The sequence below is a fragment of the Dendrobates tinctorius genome, unplaced genomic scaffold (assembly GCF_039654945.1).
Source record: "Dendrobates tinctorius isolate UK_male_01 unplaced genomic scaffold, ASM3965494v1 ptg000138l, whole genome shotgun sequence".
NCBI lineage: Eukaryota > Metazoa > Chordata > Amphibia > Anura > Dendrobatidae > Dendrobates > Dendrobates tinctorius.
In genome coordinates, this window is record NW_027361806.1 from 2,145,410 (window position 1) to 2,162,543 (window position 17,134).

The window sequence follows — 17,134 nt, forward strand, 5'->3', positions numbered from 1 at the left end:
AAATCTGCTGTGAAAATCCACAGTAGAAATTGGCACGCTGAAGATTTCAAAGTCTGCAACAAATGGATTATTTACGGTACTTGTTGAAAATGTGGAGCAAGCAGATGACATTTGATAAAATATCATCTACATGACTACTGCTAAAATACACCATGGATTTTCCATGTGCAAATTAACATAACAAGAATGCATTCCTGTTTAATTCTTCTATTCCACTTATATTCCTCTAGGGGGCATCACACAACATCTTTAACAAGCTGACCAATCCATAATTATTATTTTTTATTTTACAATATATTTGTGGCTCATAGCAGCAGTACAACACGAACAGTAAAGACACGACAGAGGCACGGAGGTTCAAGTCTTCAGGATTTACGAAGCATTTTCTATTTTCTTCAGGTTCAAGTGAATGCCGTTCACAGAACGTAAGACGAGCTGAGGGATCTTTTTTGGCTCGTTGTCAGGGTCTAGGCTCAGTTCGAATCGCGGTAAAGTCAGAGCGATGGCAACTTTCATCTCATTCATAGCGAAGTTCTGTCCAATGCAGTTCCTGGGGGAAGAGAATATAAGGGGTTTGGTCTTAAGTGATAACCTTTACTATTTTATGTCATATTTTGTACTGGTTATATATAAAAATAATGGAAATAAGAATTTTGGTTGAGGCAAGTAACTGCGGTTCATGGGAAATTTACAGTTTTCACATATGAACACCGAAAAAATACAAACTCTAGTGCGAACCAGGCAACATGTGGACAGAAGTGCCATTTAGTATATTAAAGGGAATAATATACATTTATGGCCTATCCACTAGATTGATAGGGTGGGTACCCACACTGGACCATCACTAAGCCCTGTCTATTAGGGCACTGCTCTGATGGAAAGTGCTGCTGAGGTGGACACTCCATTCATAGATGTGACCCTGGGAATTGCAAGTGATAACAGATTACTACCAGTGAACTGTATACTTTGAACTCTGGGTGGGTTTATGGCAAACCTTCTTGTTTCATATGGATTACATGAAGCAGCTTGCCAAGTCCTGCAACCACCTATTGTGCATAGCAATATGAATTGTGCCAAGAGACAATTAATGCTATTGCTGGCAATCACCCAGGTCTGTGCCACATCTTTTATATGTAATTCCAATTTATTTGCATCAAATCTGATGTGTAACTGCTAAACTCTGTGGCTAAGCTTTGATGTGTAACTGCTAAGCTCTGTGCCTCAACACTGATATGTAACCACCAAGCTGTGTGACTCAGCTCTGATGTGTAACCACCAAGCTCCATGCGTCAACTTTGATGTATAACCATCAAGCTCTGTGCCTCAACTCTGATGTGTGACCGCCAAACTCTGTGCCTCAACATTCATGTGTAACTACCAAGATCTGTGCCTCAACTATGATGGGTAAACCACCAAGCTCTGTGCCTCAACACTGATATGTAACCACCAAACCCTGTGCCTCAATTCTGATGCGTAACTACCACGCTCTGTGCCTCAACTATGATGGGTAACCACCAAGCTCTGTGCCTCAACACTGATATGTAACCACCAAACGCTGTGCCTCAATTCTGATGCGTAACTACCAAGCTCTTTGCCTCAACTATGATGTGTAACCACTAAGCTCTGTGACTCAACTTTGATGTGTGATCACCAAGCTCTGTGTCTTAAATCTGATGTGTAACTATCAAATTCTGTTCTTATCTCTGAAGTATAACTGCTAAGCTCTCTGCCTCATATTGAGCCTATCCTAGTTAAAACTTATGCACCATTCTAGAGTGGGATACCGAAGTAGCAGTAATTAATTAGATCTTCAAGATGTCTTACCTTGATCCAGCTGAGAATGGAACATACGCATGTGAATGTCTGTTTGATGAATTGTCAGGTGAAAACCTCAGTGGATCAAAATCCTAAGATCATGAAATAGACACAAACAATTTCTTCATAATACAAAAAATAGATTCATTCACAATTTATACAGCTGTAATCCAAATTATTTACCCCTCATTGCAAATGAGGTTTAACAGAAAAATTTACAAATGTTCTGCCAATCAATCAATAACAATATAAATAGCTGAACACCTCTAATATAACAAGTCAGCTTTCCAAATTCAGCACTTTTACTGACAACTGCAATCTCAGAATTAATCAACGCCTTCATTACCTACCCCCCACCTAAACTCTTTTAGCTATTATAACCTGCTGCAAACTGTAGCCTTTGCCCTTCAATGCCTTTTCCAACATTTTTGTAGCCTTTTCTTTGTTTAGGGGCCATTGCTCAATAGGAATAGGCTAAGATTTCCTAAGAAAGTTGCCAGAAACTGGTCTCTGGCTAATGCATCCTTTTAGCTGCAGGTTGTAACAGCCAGAGGGGCTCTACTAAGTGCGGTACTAAAGATGCCTGTCATGAACTGGATGAATTTAGTCAGTACAAGAGGCATTTGGTGCTGAATTTGGAGAAACCACTTATTATATTAGTTGTGACAAGGTATTTGAATAATCCATTTACACAGACACAGATACAATTATAATGATTCTATACAGCTAAATACCTATGTATATCCCAGCAAAGAGCAAACAGATAAAAGGCAAACTAGGGCACACAAATCACCACATTAACAGACGGAGGTATTTATCTGAAGTATTGCGGTATATATTTCAGTAAAAAAGACGGAGGTGCTTGCATGAAAAAGCATGAATATTTCAATGTGAAATGAAAAAAGAAGAAATATGCAGCACTCACCAATAAAGCTGAAAAACTGTGCGTCTTTATTTCACATGAATTTCATCAACAGATATGTGGACATGCAGGACGTTAGAGGAATGCTAGGGGAGTGAGGTGCCGGACAACGGCCATTTCGCGATTACTCGCTTCTACGGGTCCAGGTGACCCGTAGAAGTGAGTAATCGCGAAACGGCTGTTGTCCGGCATCGAAACGGCTGTTGTCCGGCATCTCCCTCCCCTAGCATTCCTCTAACGTCCTGCATGTCCACATATCTGTTGATGGAATTCATGTGAAATAAAGACGCACAGTTTTTCAGCTTTATTGGTGAGTGCTGCATATTTCTTCTTTTTTCACCTTGAAATACCTATGTATATACCTATGTCTATGTGGTCACCACTTACCTCTGGGTTTTCCCACATACTGGGAGATCTGTTCATGCAAAACATACTCAGAAATACAATGGTGCCTGTCACATCAAAAGATAAAGGAAGAATTCATAATGCATTTCTATAAGATATTACAATAAATCATGCTAAAAATGAAAACTGTTATTTCTTCAATATCAACGACAAACTTACTATGTTTAAAAGTGATTGAATTATGTAGATTCTTAATAAAATGTTCATGTATGTTGCAATAAGGGATAATTGGTAGTTTACTGCAGGTGTAAGACCTATGGCACTTAGCTGCATTAACTCATATATTGAAGCAGTCGCCCATTGTGAGACAATCTTCCTAAATATGAAAGGCAGGATTCAGTTTTACTTTGTATTTTTATTATATTATTGAAAAAAATGTCGCTGACCTTTAGGTAGACTCCGCCCATCAAAGAATGTGATTGGTTCTTTCAGCTCACGAGCTACTCCCGGTACAGGAGGGTAGAGACGCATACTCTCCTTTATACACATTGTGGTGTATGGCAGCTTATTCAAGTCTTCCCTGGAAACATAAACCAGTAGTAATAAAATTAATATGACGTTGTTGTTATGCCTGCGTAGCAACTCACTCAGGAAAATAGGTTATACGCTTAAAATTGACACTGAGTCTGTCAGTTCCTGTACAGACTAGATATTCTGATTACACAGCCTTAGTGGTGCCTGCGTATGCAGAGATAGCCCTAACCTCAGACTAGGAGATAGCAACTCGGACCTCAGCTGCCTAATATGCCATCGAGTTGCTTCATTTTCCTCCTAAATAACCGGAGGGCAGAGCAGAGTGTAAATTACCTACAAGTGGGAAGAGGGCTGAACAGAGGAAAGATTCCAGAGTGAGTAAAGAAAATAACAAGATACCAAAGAATAAAGCAAGTACTGTTAACAAATATACAGCTTATTTCCCAAAGAAAAAACAGAAGCTACTGTAGGTGAAAAATGTAGTAAAGAAACAGCAAAGTTAAATACCCTTAGCTGGAACTTCACAGACTGGCTCTACACATCAACAGAATGTCAGAACATCGAAAAGAATCTATCACCAGCAGAGCACACAAGTAGAAGGGGGGTTTAAATAGAAGCACCTGCAGTGTGATAGGACAGGCTAGATTGGAAATGGCAAACACCTGTGTTAAGCTAGACAGACTACAGCCTGAACAGCAGAACCAATACACCCAGAAAAAAGGTGTGTCTCCTTTGGCTTTGGGGAAAAGAGAAGCCAACTGCAGAACACAAGCTCAAAGGGTCAAATTCAGGAGCATGAGAGATACTCTGTCAATTATGTGAAATAATGGTGACGCCCACGAGGAGCTTCTCACTGAGTTTAGTGGGAGTTAACTTATTATGGAAGAAATCCTTGTAAATAGAGATGGGATTATCAATTTGCAAGACTCTGTCCTATCGGCCAGGTCAGTAATCTTTGGTGACTGGATAGATGTTCTCTTACCTTCTCAGATTCCTGCTGTGGCTTTTGATTAGCAAGGCTGGTGCTACATCATCATTACGGTGTAACTGATAGATTACGTCATGCGAGCCTGGCTAATCTGAAGCTGCGCCGGACATCCCAGAAGGTAAGAGATTGATAAACCTCTTATCCAGTAGTAAGAGACTACAGATCTGGCTGATGGACTTCAGCATTTCAATATTTGTAGTCTAGATCTGTTTGGAGCCTGTTTGGGGATATTTGTGGAAAAACTTTATAAAGTGGTTATGACTCACAAAAATGACTCCCGATAAGTGCAAAAAAAATGAAACAATAATACCTAGCCACTATGTTTCCAGTGCTTTCATAGTTCTCCATTGGTCTTTACTGTCTACTGATTCACACAACAGCTCAGCCAATCACTGACCACAGCAATGATCCACCTCAGCCAATGACTGGCAGTGGCTGCAGTTTGTCACGTGTCACATGTGACATGTTGGGTTATCATTGCTGAAGAAGGTAGTAGAAACCATTGGGGATGAGGCAGAAATAGAACAGAAGTTATGATGGTCGAGGGAGGATAGACCAACTTAAGTATTGCTTTTTTTTAACTTATTGTAAGTTTAAGAAAAAAGTTCCAAGTGGACAATTCCTTTAAGGCTTGGGTACAGATATGACTCAAAACATCATTTAAAGGGGAAGTGCACTTTTCAACAGTGTTCTAGTATAAACCTTCATAAAATGAAAAATATTTTTATAAATATTTTTTTCTCATCATGACTTTATTGTCTTAATTAGAGAACTCTTAAAGCAAAATTCTCATGTATTCCTGCCATTAAAAATTGTCGAAGTGCATTGTGGGAGTTATTAGAAAAAACTTTTTGACAGTGAGGATGATCAACGAGTGGAACAGGCTGCCTCAAAAGGTGGTGAGCTCTCCATCAATGGAAGCCTTCAAACAGAGGCTGGACAGAGATCTGTATGACATGGTTTAGTGAAACCTGCATTGAGCAGGGGATTGGACATGATGATCCTGGAGGTCCATTCCAACTTTTTATTCTATGATTCTATGAACACTGCCATGGGCTTAATTATAACAAAAAACAATATATAGGTTGGTAATATATATTAGGTTTTTACCACTCGACTGTTGTCCGATCTCCCAGGACCTCTCTGATCTCCTCCCTGCACTTATTCTGGTGCTCGGGGTATTTAGCCATGCAGTATAATGTCCAGGAGACCCCACTGGCTGTTGTATCATGTCCTTCGAACATGAATGTGTCCACTTCTGCTCGCAGATCTTCATCAGAGAGACCCTGACCATTTTCATCCTGTTAAACACAGACAAAAATCTCTGCTACTGGAAACATTTTGATAATATGGGGTTGCCCTTGAATACATTTTTTGTCTCCAGGAACTCTAAATCATGGGTTGTGTCTGGTATGTAAGTCTATTTGTCAATGAAAAAATGTTATTGGTTATCTCCGGAAATTAAAACTCTAATCGCCAATGCAACATCTGCAGCAGGACCTCCCGCCCACCCAGTGCAATCTATAATCCACTGTCCTGTATATAAAAGAGCTGAGAATCAGTCAAACCGATGGGGTGTGAAGATGCACTTACAGCTTCTCATCCTCGTGCTTTATTTATTACCTAGTAGCACCCTTCCATGGATGATTGACAGATCTGTGGCCTTGTAACAGACCAAGCACCCTGTCAATCAACCAGAGGACAGCGATTCTAGGCAGGGAACACATCATGAGGCTGAGAAGCTGTAAGTGCATCATCAATGCACTTTTAGACACAACTTGAAAACTTGATTTCCTCGTTGCTGGAGTAGAGATTTAAGGTCATAAAAGGATCAATTGGCTTACCTTTTAAAGGGAGGTAATAGTTTCTGACAGGTTCTGTCAAGTAAGTTTCTGACAAGAGAGATCAAGGACCTAAGAAAATAGGGCCTCATTTCTACTATGTGCTGTTTATAATGCTAATAAATTCTTATGCGGCGGAAAGGCATTTGGACCCCCTAAGACAACAGAGCCTGGATGTGGTTGCAACCTCTGCATCCCATTTACTTTTTTCCCTCCATAAATAGTAAACTATAAATGGATAATTTCAGTACCTTAGCACACAAAAGAATGTCCAGAAAATCCAAATGTCTCTTCTGCTTGATTTTCTCCACCTCCGTTTCCTGTTTTATTGATTCTTTCCTCATTTTGATTACTTTCTCTATATGAAAACAGAGAAAGCAAATTAGTGCTGTCACCATAAACACCAAACTAGTTGCATGGTTGTCCTCTATGGTTTATCTGCCAACTCTTTTGGAATGTCTAGAAGGCTCCAGGAAAAAGGGAAAAAAAACCATCTGAGCAAGTCTCCCAGGTCTTGTGAAACCTGTCGCTAACCTCCTAGAAAACATCTATTCCAGAAGGTATCTTAATTCAGAAAGGTGGGAAATGGGAAATGAAGAGGTGGATAAAGAGCATAGAGATGTGTCGCGTCGGAGACGGCATTGGGTACTAGAGATGATTGAACCCTTTGACATTTTATTTCACTGGGCTTGGGAAAAAAAATTGTCTTCAAAATGTGTGTCTAACCTTCTGAGTGACTAATAATAAAGTAACTTGGCGCTCAACTGAATTGTCCTTTTTGAGTGAATTTTTTATTTATGTGCTGTCCTACAAAAAGACGTTTCGGCCTACACTTGGCCTTCGTCAGTCTGACTGCTGTCTATATAGTATGAACAAACATATGTCCACGGGCAAAATAATTTATTTTTTATTTTTTGTAAGTTCCTGCTTCCAAAAATGGTTCAGGCATAACCCTCTGTGGTCTCCTAGGAGTATTTGAGATAGTGTGAAATTAGAGAGAGAGAAAACAGAGAGAAAGAGAGTGAGAGAGGTAGAGAGAGAAGGGAATAGAGAGAGGGAGCAAAAGAGAAAGAAAAGGAGAGAGGAAAAATGAGGGAGACAGGTAGAGAGAGAAGGAGAGAGAGAAAGGAAGAAAAAGACAAAAAAGAGGAGGGAGAGAGAGAGAGAAGGAGGGAAAGAGAGATGAAGAAACAGAGGGAAAGAGAGCCAGTGTGAGGGAGTGAGAGAGAGAGCAGAGGGAAAGAGAGCCAGTGTGAGGGAGTGAGAGAGAGAACGGAGGGAAAGAGAGCCAGTGTGAGGGAGGGAGAGTGAGAGAGACGGAAAAAGAGAAAGGGAGGGTGAGTGATATAGAGAGAAGGAGAGGGATGGAGAGACAGCATAAGAGGGAGAGAGATGCAGAGGAGAGGGCGAAGGATGGAGAGAGAGAGTGTTAAAGGATGAGAGAGCGAGAGAGGGGGAGAGAGAGAAACAAAGAAAAAGGGATAAGAAGGTAGAGAGGGAGGAAAAGAGAAAGGAAGAGGGAGGTACATGGGGAAAAAGAGGGAGTGAGACAGGTAGAAAGAGGTAGAGAGAGGAATTTTAAGGTGCATGTGCAAGTGATCCCAACTGTGGATTTCCACCATCAGAGACATAGGATATGGCAATCTCTCTTGGTGGGTGGTGCTATACCATGTAATGTCTTAGCTGGAAGGCACATTGGGGCAACCTGTGGAGTCTGTGACTCGTGCAATCTTCTGTAATGTGTAAAATTGTGGCAGATGTTTTTTGCCAATTCGCACAAATCAAATTTACTGCGATCAGCGTATTTGTGGAAATTTAACTCGATTTTGATTTACAACAAATCGATTTGCTCATATCTAACCATGGCTGCAGACAAAATTTGCTTCACATGTGACACATGTACACATCTTCCAGATGTCTGCCATTGAAAGTTACAGTAGTAAGCATCTCCATGGTAGGTGCACCGCAGTATCCAGGCTGGTCTACCATTGTGTATGTGTAAAAGATTCATTGGATTGTGACACGTATACAAAAAAATCCATTATTTCAAAAAATAAATATAAAATGTATGATATATTTTTTTTTAAAACTATACTTTTTTAATTTTTAAATTTTAAATATTTGTGAATAATTTATCATCTCTTCTGACCTGTGTGTCCATGTGCTGTTCTCAGAGCTTTCCGGAAGCGGAATCCATGGGGGCTCAGGTAGAAAATAAAGTCATTATGATATGGAAAGCAGCGAAATCTGTAATCCACCAGGTAGGAGAGCTCATACACGGCTTTAATGTAGTCATTTTCACTGTAAAAAAGAAAATATTTAAAAAGTTGCTTAACCATGTTTTACATAGTGCAGTTTATGATGTGGCTTCTGCAGGGATCTGCAAGTCCTCTGGAAGGGGAAGACCTGTTGCCACTAACTTTCAAATGGGATTGAGCCAACTGGAGCTGGGCTGCTTCTATCCATAGACCCCCATAGCAGCTACATGATATAAATTGTTGGCAACCACCAACCTGTTGTTCTGGCAGTTGCTCTCGTAACTGAAGGCGCATTTCATGATGGTGTCCAAGGTCATGAGACTGACGTGATGGAAAAGCTCCACTGGTTTCTTATTTGGGACCAGTTTCTCCCATTTTTCCTAAACAAGATTCAGCATTACTCTGAGTTATGGCAATTATTATTATTATTATACATTTTTATAGTGCCATTTATTCCATGGAGCTTTACATGTGAAAAGGGGCAAATATGGACAAGTACAATAAACATGAGCAATACAAGACACACATAAGTACAGGAGGAGAGATGTTCCTGCCCGCAAGGGCTCACAGTCTACAGGGGATGGATGAGGATACACTAGGAGAGAGTAGAGCTGGTCATGCGGCGGTTCAGTAGGCTGAGGATCACTGCAGGTTATAGGTTTGTCGGAAGAGGTGGGTCTTCAGGTTGTTTTTGAAGGTTTCCATGGTAGGCGAGAGTCTGATGTGTTGAGGTAGAGAATTCCAGAGTATGGGGGAAGCACGGGAGAAGTCTTGTATGCGGTTGTGGGACGAAGAGATAAGAGGAGAGTAGAGAAGGAGATCTTGGGAGGATCGAAGGTTGCGTGTGGGTAAGTAGCGGGAGACCATGTCACAGATGTAGGGAGGAGACAGGTTGTAGATGGCTGTATATCATAGTTAGGGTTTTGAACTGGAGCCTCTGGATGATAGGAAGCCAATGAAGGGCTTGGCATAGGGGAGAGGCTGGGGAATAAGGGGGAGACAGGTGGATTAGTCAGGCAGCAGAATGTAGGATGGATTGGAGTGGTGCCAGAGTGCTAGAGGGGAGGCCAGAGAGTAGGAGGTTGCAGTAGTCGAGGCGGGAGATGATAAGGGCATGCACTATTGTTTTTGTGGTGTTATGGTCAAGGAATGCATGGATCCGGGAAATGTTTTTGAGTTTGAGACGGCAGGAGGTGGCTAGGGTTTGGATATGTGGCTTGAAAGAGAGGGCAGTGTCGAGGATCACCCTGAAGCACCGAACATGCGGGACTGGTGAGAGTGAGCAGTCATTGACATTGATGGATATGTCTGGTGGAGAGGTGGAGTGAGATGGGGGAAAGATTATGTATTCTGTTTTGTCCATGTTCAGTTTTAGAAAGCGAGCAGAGAAGAAAGCTGAAATAGCGGACAGACATTGTGGGATTTTGGTCAGTAAGGAGGTGAGGTCAGGTCCAGATAGGTAGATCTGCGTGTCGTCTGCATAGAAAGTAGGTTGGTTGCTTTACACTAGAACCATGTTTTGGAAATTGGAAAGGTTTCCGAACCCTTACCAACATGACGTTAACACTATCGGACGTCACTTTGACATATGGCTTCAGGACATCATAATGGAATCCCGGTGTCAACAGTTTTCGGTGTTGGAACCATTTCTTACCCGACAGCACCAGCAAACCTTTCCCTGAATGATATGAAGGCCAAAGACAGGTCAAAGTAGGGGACCTGTATATTGATTAGAGCAAGTCTTACTGTTACTGGAGTGAGGAGCATGCAGAATTATTGCATAAAATAGACATAAAATGTAAAGCTTAATATTATCATTCACACATACTGTACGTGAGTAATTATGGAGTTTCTGAAATCTACACTATTACAATGTGCTTGACAGCGCTGTTCTCTGACAGATCCCACACGGCAATCAGCTCTGATGAAGGCCTAAATAGACCGAAAGGTTAATTGTGGATTGCCAAACAAATCTGTTATACATTCTAACTATGCCGATTGTCAGGTTTATTGTTACTATCGGATTATGGAACTATGGAACCCTACTTAGACACCAGAGTCGCTCAACCAGGAGTGCCGTATATCCCTTCTCTACACACGGAGAAGGTTACTGTATGTTACATACCGATCCATGGGGTTAGGAAGTAGTAGGCGAAGTTGTCCTTTGAATCTATAAAGAAAAGTTATGAGTATTAAGGATATATAGAAGTTAAACATAACAGGGCTTATAATTCTGATTAGCATATTGAAAGGGACTGCATGGTTTAACTTGAAGTACGCAGAGCACGTAAATGAGCAAAAAATTACAAAAAAGTGTAAGGTAGGTTTGTTATAGAAAAAAAGCAATATGTCTAAGATTGTAGTTTAGTCCTTATCAAGGCTGAGCTGCAATTCGAGACACAGCCCTTAACTAACAAAAGCACTGTTTGTGAAAAAAGGTTCCACAAACAATGGCAAGACATTGATACAGCTCTGGAAGAAATTAAGAGGCCACCACATCAAAACCCTGTCATGGGCAACCCAATCTCCAGACCTGAACCTCATTGAAAACCTCTGGAATGTAATCAAGGGGATGATGGATAGTCACAAGCCATCAAACAAAGAAGAACTGCTTAATTTTTTGCGCCAGAAGCAGTGTGAAAGACTGGTGGAAAGCATGCTAAAACGCATGAAAGCTGTTTTTAAAAATTATGGTAATCCCACAAAATATTGATTTCAGGACTCTTCCTGAGTTAAAACATTATTATTGTTATTTCCAAATGATTATGAACTTGTTTTCTTTGCATTATTTGAGGTCTGAAAACACTCTTGTTGTTTTTTAACATTGAACATTTTTCTTTGTCAGAAAAAAAATACAAAATTTATTACTTGGAAATTTGGAGACATGTAGTCAGAAGTTTATAGAATAAAAGAGCAATTTACATTTTACTCAAAAATATACCTATAAAGAGAAAAATCAGACAAACTGAACATTTGAAAGTGGTCTCTTAATTTTTGCCTGAGCTGCAGATCTGCTGGGAAAAATATTATTTTATATATTAAATATTATTTTATATGATAAATTGTATACATATAGAAGAAAAAACGTATGAAAATGAACATAAAAGATACAAAAATTAATGCAAGAAGAAAAAAAAATTTATAAGAAACTATTGTCCCTCACCTTGCCTGGACAGAATGGCCTTCACATAGTCTGGATGATAGACAATGACGGAGGCAAAGAAATTTCCAAGCCACATTGGGAAGGCATAGTCAAATTGTTTTGAATAACCCTTCACTATGTCCATATCCTTCCCATCTCGCTTGAACTGTTAAGAAGAAAGACACCAGCTAAAACCTTTGATGGTCCAACCAGCATTCACAGAAGAAGACCGTAATCTTGTGACCTCCAGTCACTTCCAGTTGTGGATGACTTCTGCTGGAGCTTCATAGCTCGGTTTCAGACATGGGGTATATCCAATGGCGGATCTTAATAGGGGCGGATGGGGCGGTCGCCCCGGGCCCAAGGTTTTTTGGGGGCCCAGGGGCAGGGGCGGGCTGGGCCGGGTGGCAGAGAGGCAAATGTCCCCCGGACTGCTCCCCCAGCACCTGTACAGGGCCGGCCGTGCCCTGTGCTGTGACGCCGCCGGCAGCAGACAGCCGCCCGCGTCACATTCTATGAGGGGCCGGGAGCTGTGCACAGCCGTCACCGTGACGGCTGCTCAGCTCCGGCTCCCTCCGGCTGTACTTCCGGGTCAGATGTCGGGCGCGATGACGTCATTGTGCACGCGCCGACATGTCCCGGAGGATGCTGAAAGCAGAGGCACTGCTGGGGAGCGAGCCAGCTGTGAGGTAAGTATGGGGAACTTTTTTTATTTTTTTTTATTTATAAAATGAATTAAATGGGGGAGGGGGTGAGTGGGGGCTGTACACAATGAAGGGGGGGTGACTGGGGCCTGTATATGATGAAGGGGGGGTGACTGGGGCCTGTATATGAAGAAGGGGGGGTGTCTGGGGCCTGTATATGATGAAGGGGGGGTGTCTGGGGCCTGTATATGATGAAGGGGGGGTGACTGGGGGCTGTATATGATGAAGGGGGTGACTGGGGGCTGTATATGATGAAGGGGGGGTGACTGGGGGCTGTATATGATGAAGGGGGTGACTGGGGCCTGTATATGATGAAGGGGGTGACTGGGGGCTGCATATGATGACGGGGGGGTGACTGGGGCTGTATATGATGAAGGGGGGTGACTGGGGTTGTACAGGATGAAGGGGGTGAGTGGGGGCTTCACAGGATGAAGGGGGATGAGTGGGGGCTTCACATGATGAAGGGGGGTGAGTGGGGCTGCACATGATGAAGGGGGGGTGAGTGGGGCTGCATATGATGAAGGGGGGGTGAGTGGGGCTGCACATGATGAAGTGGGGGATAAGTGGGGCTGCACATGATGAAGTGGGGGATAAGGGGGACTGCACATGATGAATTAAGGGGTAAGTGGGACTGCACATGATGAATTAAGGGGTAAGTGGGACTGCACATGACGAATTAAGGGGTAAGTGGGACTGCACATGATGAATTAAGGGGTAAGTGGGACTGCACATGATGAATTAAGGGGTAAGTGGGACTGCACATGATGAATTGGGGGTAAGGGGAACTGCACATGATGAATTAAGGGGTAAGTGGGACTGAACATGATGAATTGGGGGTAAGAGGGACTGCACATGATGAATTGGGGGTAAGGGGAACTGCACATGATGAATTAAGGGGTAAGTGGGACTGCACATGATGAATTGGGGGTAAGGGGGACTGCACATGATGAATTGGGGGTAAGGGGCACTGCACATGAAGTGGGGGTAAGGGGGACTGCACATGATGTGGGGGTAAAATTAACTGCACATGATGATGGGGGAGTGGGGCTGCACATGAAGTTGGGGGGGAAGGGGACTGCACATGATAAAATGGAAGGGGGGATAAGGGGCTGCAAATGATGAAGCGGCACTGCAGATGAAGTGAGTGGGTGATAGGGGACTGCAATGGATGAAGTAAGGGGACTTCAAATTAAAGTGGGGACATTAAAGTGGATCCACTATGGCCAGGATCACGTTGGGCGATTTTGTGCGTATTGGCCGTAGGCCTACAGCTTATGTGCAACGTCTTTTTAGTCCATGTCCACACGTGGTGGAATGGTGGCGGGTTTTCCGTATGGACCCGCAGCAAACCAAGTGCTGCGGTCCGTACGGCTGTCAATTCCCGCACGGGTACCGCAGCGCTCAGGTGGGAAGGGGGGTACAGGGGCCCAGGTTTTATGAACAGCCCCGGGCCCATAGTCCACTTAATCCGCCACTGGGTATATCCAGGGCACTAGTGTGAAGCACTTAGGAGAGCACTATTTCTGTTTGGGAGCACCATTAGTAAGTGTAGCACAAAAGAGGGGTACTATTACTGTATGGGGCACCAGGGGAGGAGGCTTTTTTACCATGTGGGGCACTATGGATGAGAAGTTTGTGTAGAGAGTGTAAAATGGGATGTGCTGGAAGTAAGGAGTCAAAGATGTATATGTTACGAATTGTGCAGTCAATCATGACTGGTAGAAGGTGTCATGGCGGTCTGAGCCAGACAGAACAGAATAGATGAGAAAAGTATGTGCAGTCACAGAAGAAGTCACGTGTGAGTCACTGGATTTTTCTGTACTGCTGCTATATACAACTGATTATATACATACATATATATATAGTATATACTGGAATATTGTATGGCAGTTATATTGATTTAATAATACATGTGAATGGATGACTTCAGAAATACATTTCATACTAAATGGATATTGAATGCACTAATAAAAAAGAGCTTAATTGCAAAATTAGAAATTTGGTCCATAGGAGAAGAGGTAAATACCTGGGTGGACCCCTGTGTAGGAGTGGGCCAACTATACCCCATAGGAGCAATTTTCGGCACAGTTTCCTTAATGCAACATATACAGAATATCGCTTGTTAAAAATGTGATTCATCCGGCTTCATTTATTACAACTGCTTTTGGCTAGAATTATAAGCGTGTGGCGTAACATGATAAATTAAGCAGATCATTTGCACTTTGTACATGTGCAACAAGGTCATTTTTATTTACTCAAGCTTTCTCCCTAACTTGACAGGCTAGTCTGACATGTTGATGGACAGATTGATTATACTCAATTAACGTATATGACCAGATCTTCTCCCCCCAAAGAATTAAGAACGAAGTCCCACATAAGTTTGGGAATCATAAAGAAATAACACGTTCACTCCATATACTGTAACAGCGGCGTTATCAGCAGGATGAGATCTCTGGAACCGCGACCTCAGATAAAACTGAAGTAACACTGGCACAAAGGGCATAAGTGTCAGTGGAATTTGGTCACTGTCTGCTCTCGCTCCCATTTTTTCTGTTTTTTTTATGTAACAGCTTATTTATGGCATGAAAGGGAAAGGTGAATCTCTCCGATACTGGGGCCACCCAAAAAGTGGATCATTGCACAGTCATTACACACCGAAAACTGACTATTTAGGATATTAGCCGCCTTACATTGCCACCCCAAAAATTATATTGTTATGGTTTAGCACTCGGGGGGATAAAACTTGAGGGTTGCTCCAGGTTGCAGGAAAAAGTCGTAACTGAAATGGAGGTTTATATTTGGGATGCTGTCCTTGACTTTCCCTTCTTTCCAAAGCACAACGCACCCCTTAAAACTATTCTGAGGTTTACACTTGACTAGAAGATATCCCCTTTACTCATCGCTGTCTCTAAGGATGCAGATTTTGCCCCCACTGTAAGTAGTTTTAATACATGATTGCCAAATTTTAAGTTGACATCCATGGCATCTGGTCATAGACATTTTCCATTTTTAAAGAAAGGTTCCATCCAAACCTGGTTTCCCGCCTCCAAGGCACAAAAAAACTTCTATAATTGATGATTTTTTGGAAGGTATCATAGAGAGGTCCAGGAGATTTTCTGAAAATCCAAGAGGTCCACTATTTTTCCAGGAAATTTGTCAAGTGTGCTTTAATATTGTCGCATTTTAGGGTCTGAGGTTGATAGCCATCGGTCACTTGTGAGAAGTTCGTAAAGGTGAAAATAGCCAGCTCACCTAGAGAGGTTTTCGGTGCTGAAAACCTTGACATTGTCCTGGAATGTCTTGTTAATTAAAAGAATTCTCTGGCTCTCAACGAATGTATAATAATGTTTTTTCAATCCAAAATATTTAAAGCAAGTACAACAACTCCATAAAACAACCTATACCAATAACGCGTTTCTGGCATCAAGTCCATGAGCAAGGGCAGTTGATGCCAGAAACGCGTTGGTTTATTGATTTTTTTATGGATTTGCTGTAACTGTTGTAAACATTTTGGAATAAAGCTTTGAAGATATATACATTTGTTGAGCCGGACCATTCTTTTTTGGATTTGCTAGTAAGAAGTGTGGGGTACGGCACACTCACTTAAATTGGGCAGCATATTCAAGTGGTTTTCTTAAAATCCTGAAACCAAAAACCTACTAATGGTTTTCATTTATTATGAATATATTCACCAACTACTCAGCAGTACAGATGGTGAAAGCAGTGAAATCTGTGGGAGCAGTGAAATTTTCTGGAAATAAAAATATAACACTTACCACATGGGCATTGCCATACAGCCAGTGACGTTTAGGACCGGGGAAAGCACTGAATGCGCTCTCCAGATTCTTCTTTCTCAGGAAGAGACTGGAGACCTTGTAGACCAGGTACAGGACACACAGGTAGGCTGCCCAGTGCAGGAGCTCAGCGACGCTCAGGGAGGAGAGTCCTGGCAGCGTGGAAGATGTCATGTCTGGATTTTCCTGCTATGCATTCAAGAACATATATAATAGTACCAGGAGGAGTTACAGTCTCACATATCCAAAGGGCACTGAATAGAGGAGGAGGCTTACGCATGAGTGTACACCGGCACAGAAACACAGACACTGAGAGCACTGCATCCAGGAAACCGGATTATGCAGAGGAAAAAAGAAAAGAAAATATAACCCATACTCACAAATATGATTTTATTTTGCAATTGCAATCAAAATTATTCAACCAATATTGGTTTATTAGCAAAATGTACAAACTTTCTGATGTTTGCAATAAACAAAAGAATCAGAAATTATTTAAATAGCTCAAAGAACTAATATAACAAGTAGTTTCTCTAAATTCACCGAAAACACCAATTTTACTGACTATTGCAGTCCCAAATCGCTGTCTCTCACCTAGGAAAATCAGACCTCCTCCTTTACACTGATGAGGCACAAACACCCCAAAACACGTATCTTCAAAATGGAGTGTCTGGTTGGGCTTGTTGTCCTAAGTCATGAGGCTCATTAAAGTGCCAATGTTGACTTTCAGTATTACTATTTCCAATAGGTAGCACTAGAGTTCTAGTTCTCCTCCTATCTGAAGACGCTGTTTA

General features: G+C 42.0%; 1 protein-coding gene across 1 annotated transcript; it reads right to left on the bottom strand.

The window, feature by feature from the left end:
- Nucleotides 1-267: 267 nt before the first annotated feature.
- Nucleotides 268-16,620, bottom strand: LOC141048618 (cytochrome P450 4B1-like). The gene is made up of 12 exons (XM_073544385.1): nt 16,326-16,620; nt 11,867-12,011; nt 10,829-10,873; nt 10,254-10,381; nt 8,959-9,083; nt 8,595-8,746; nt 6,697-6,803; nt 5,715-5,905; nt 3,529-3,662; nt 3,125-3,189; nt 1,825-1,907; nt 268-550 (listed from the first exon to the last, which is right to left on the bottom strand). The coding sequence occupies exons 1-12, from the start codon at nt 16,515-16,517 to the stop codon at nt 373-375; spliced, it is 1,545 nt and encodes a 514-aa protein (XP_073400486.1). The 5' UTR covers nt 16,518-16,620; the 3' UTR covers nt 268-372.
- Between the last annotated feature and the right edge of the window lie 514 nt (nt 16,621-17,134).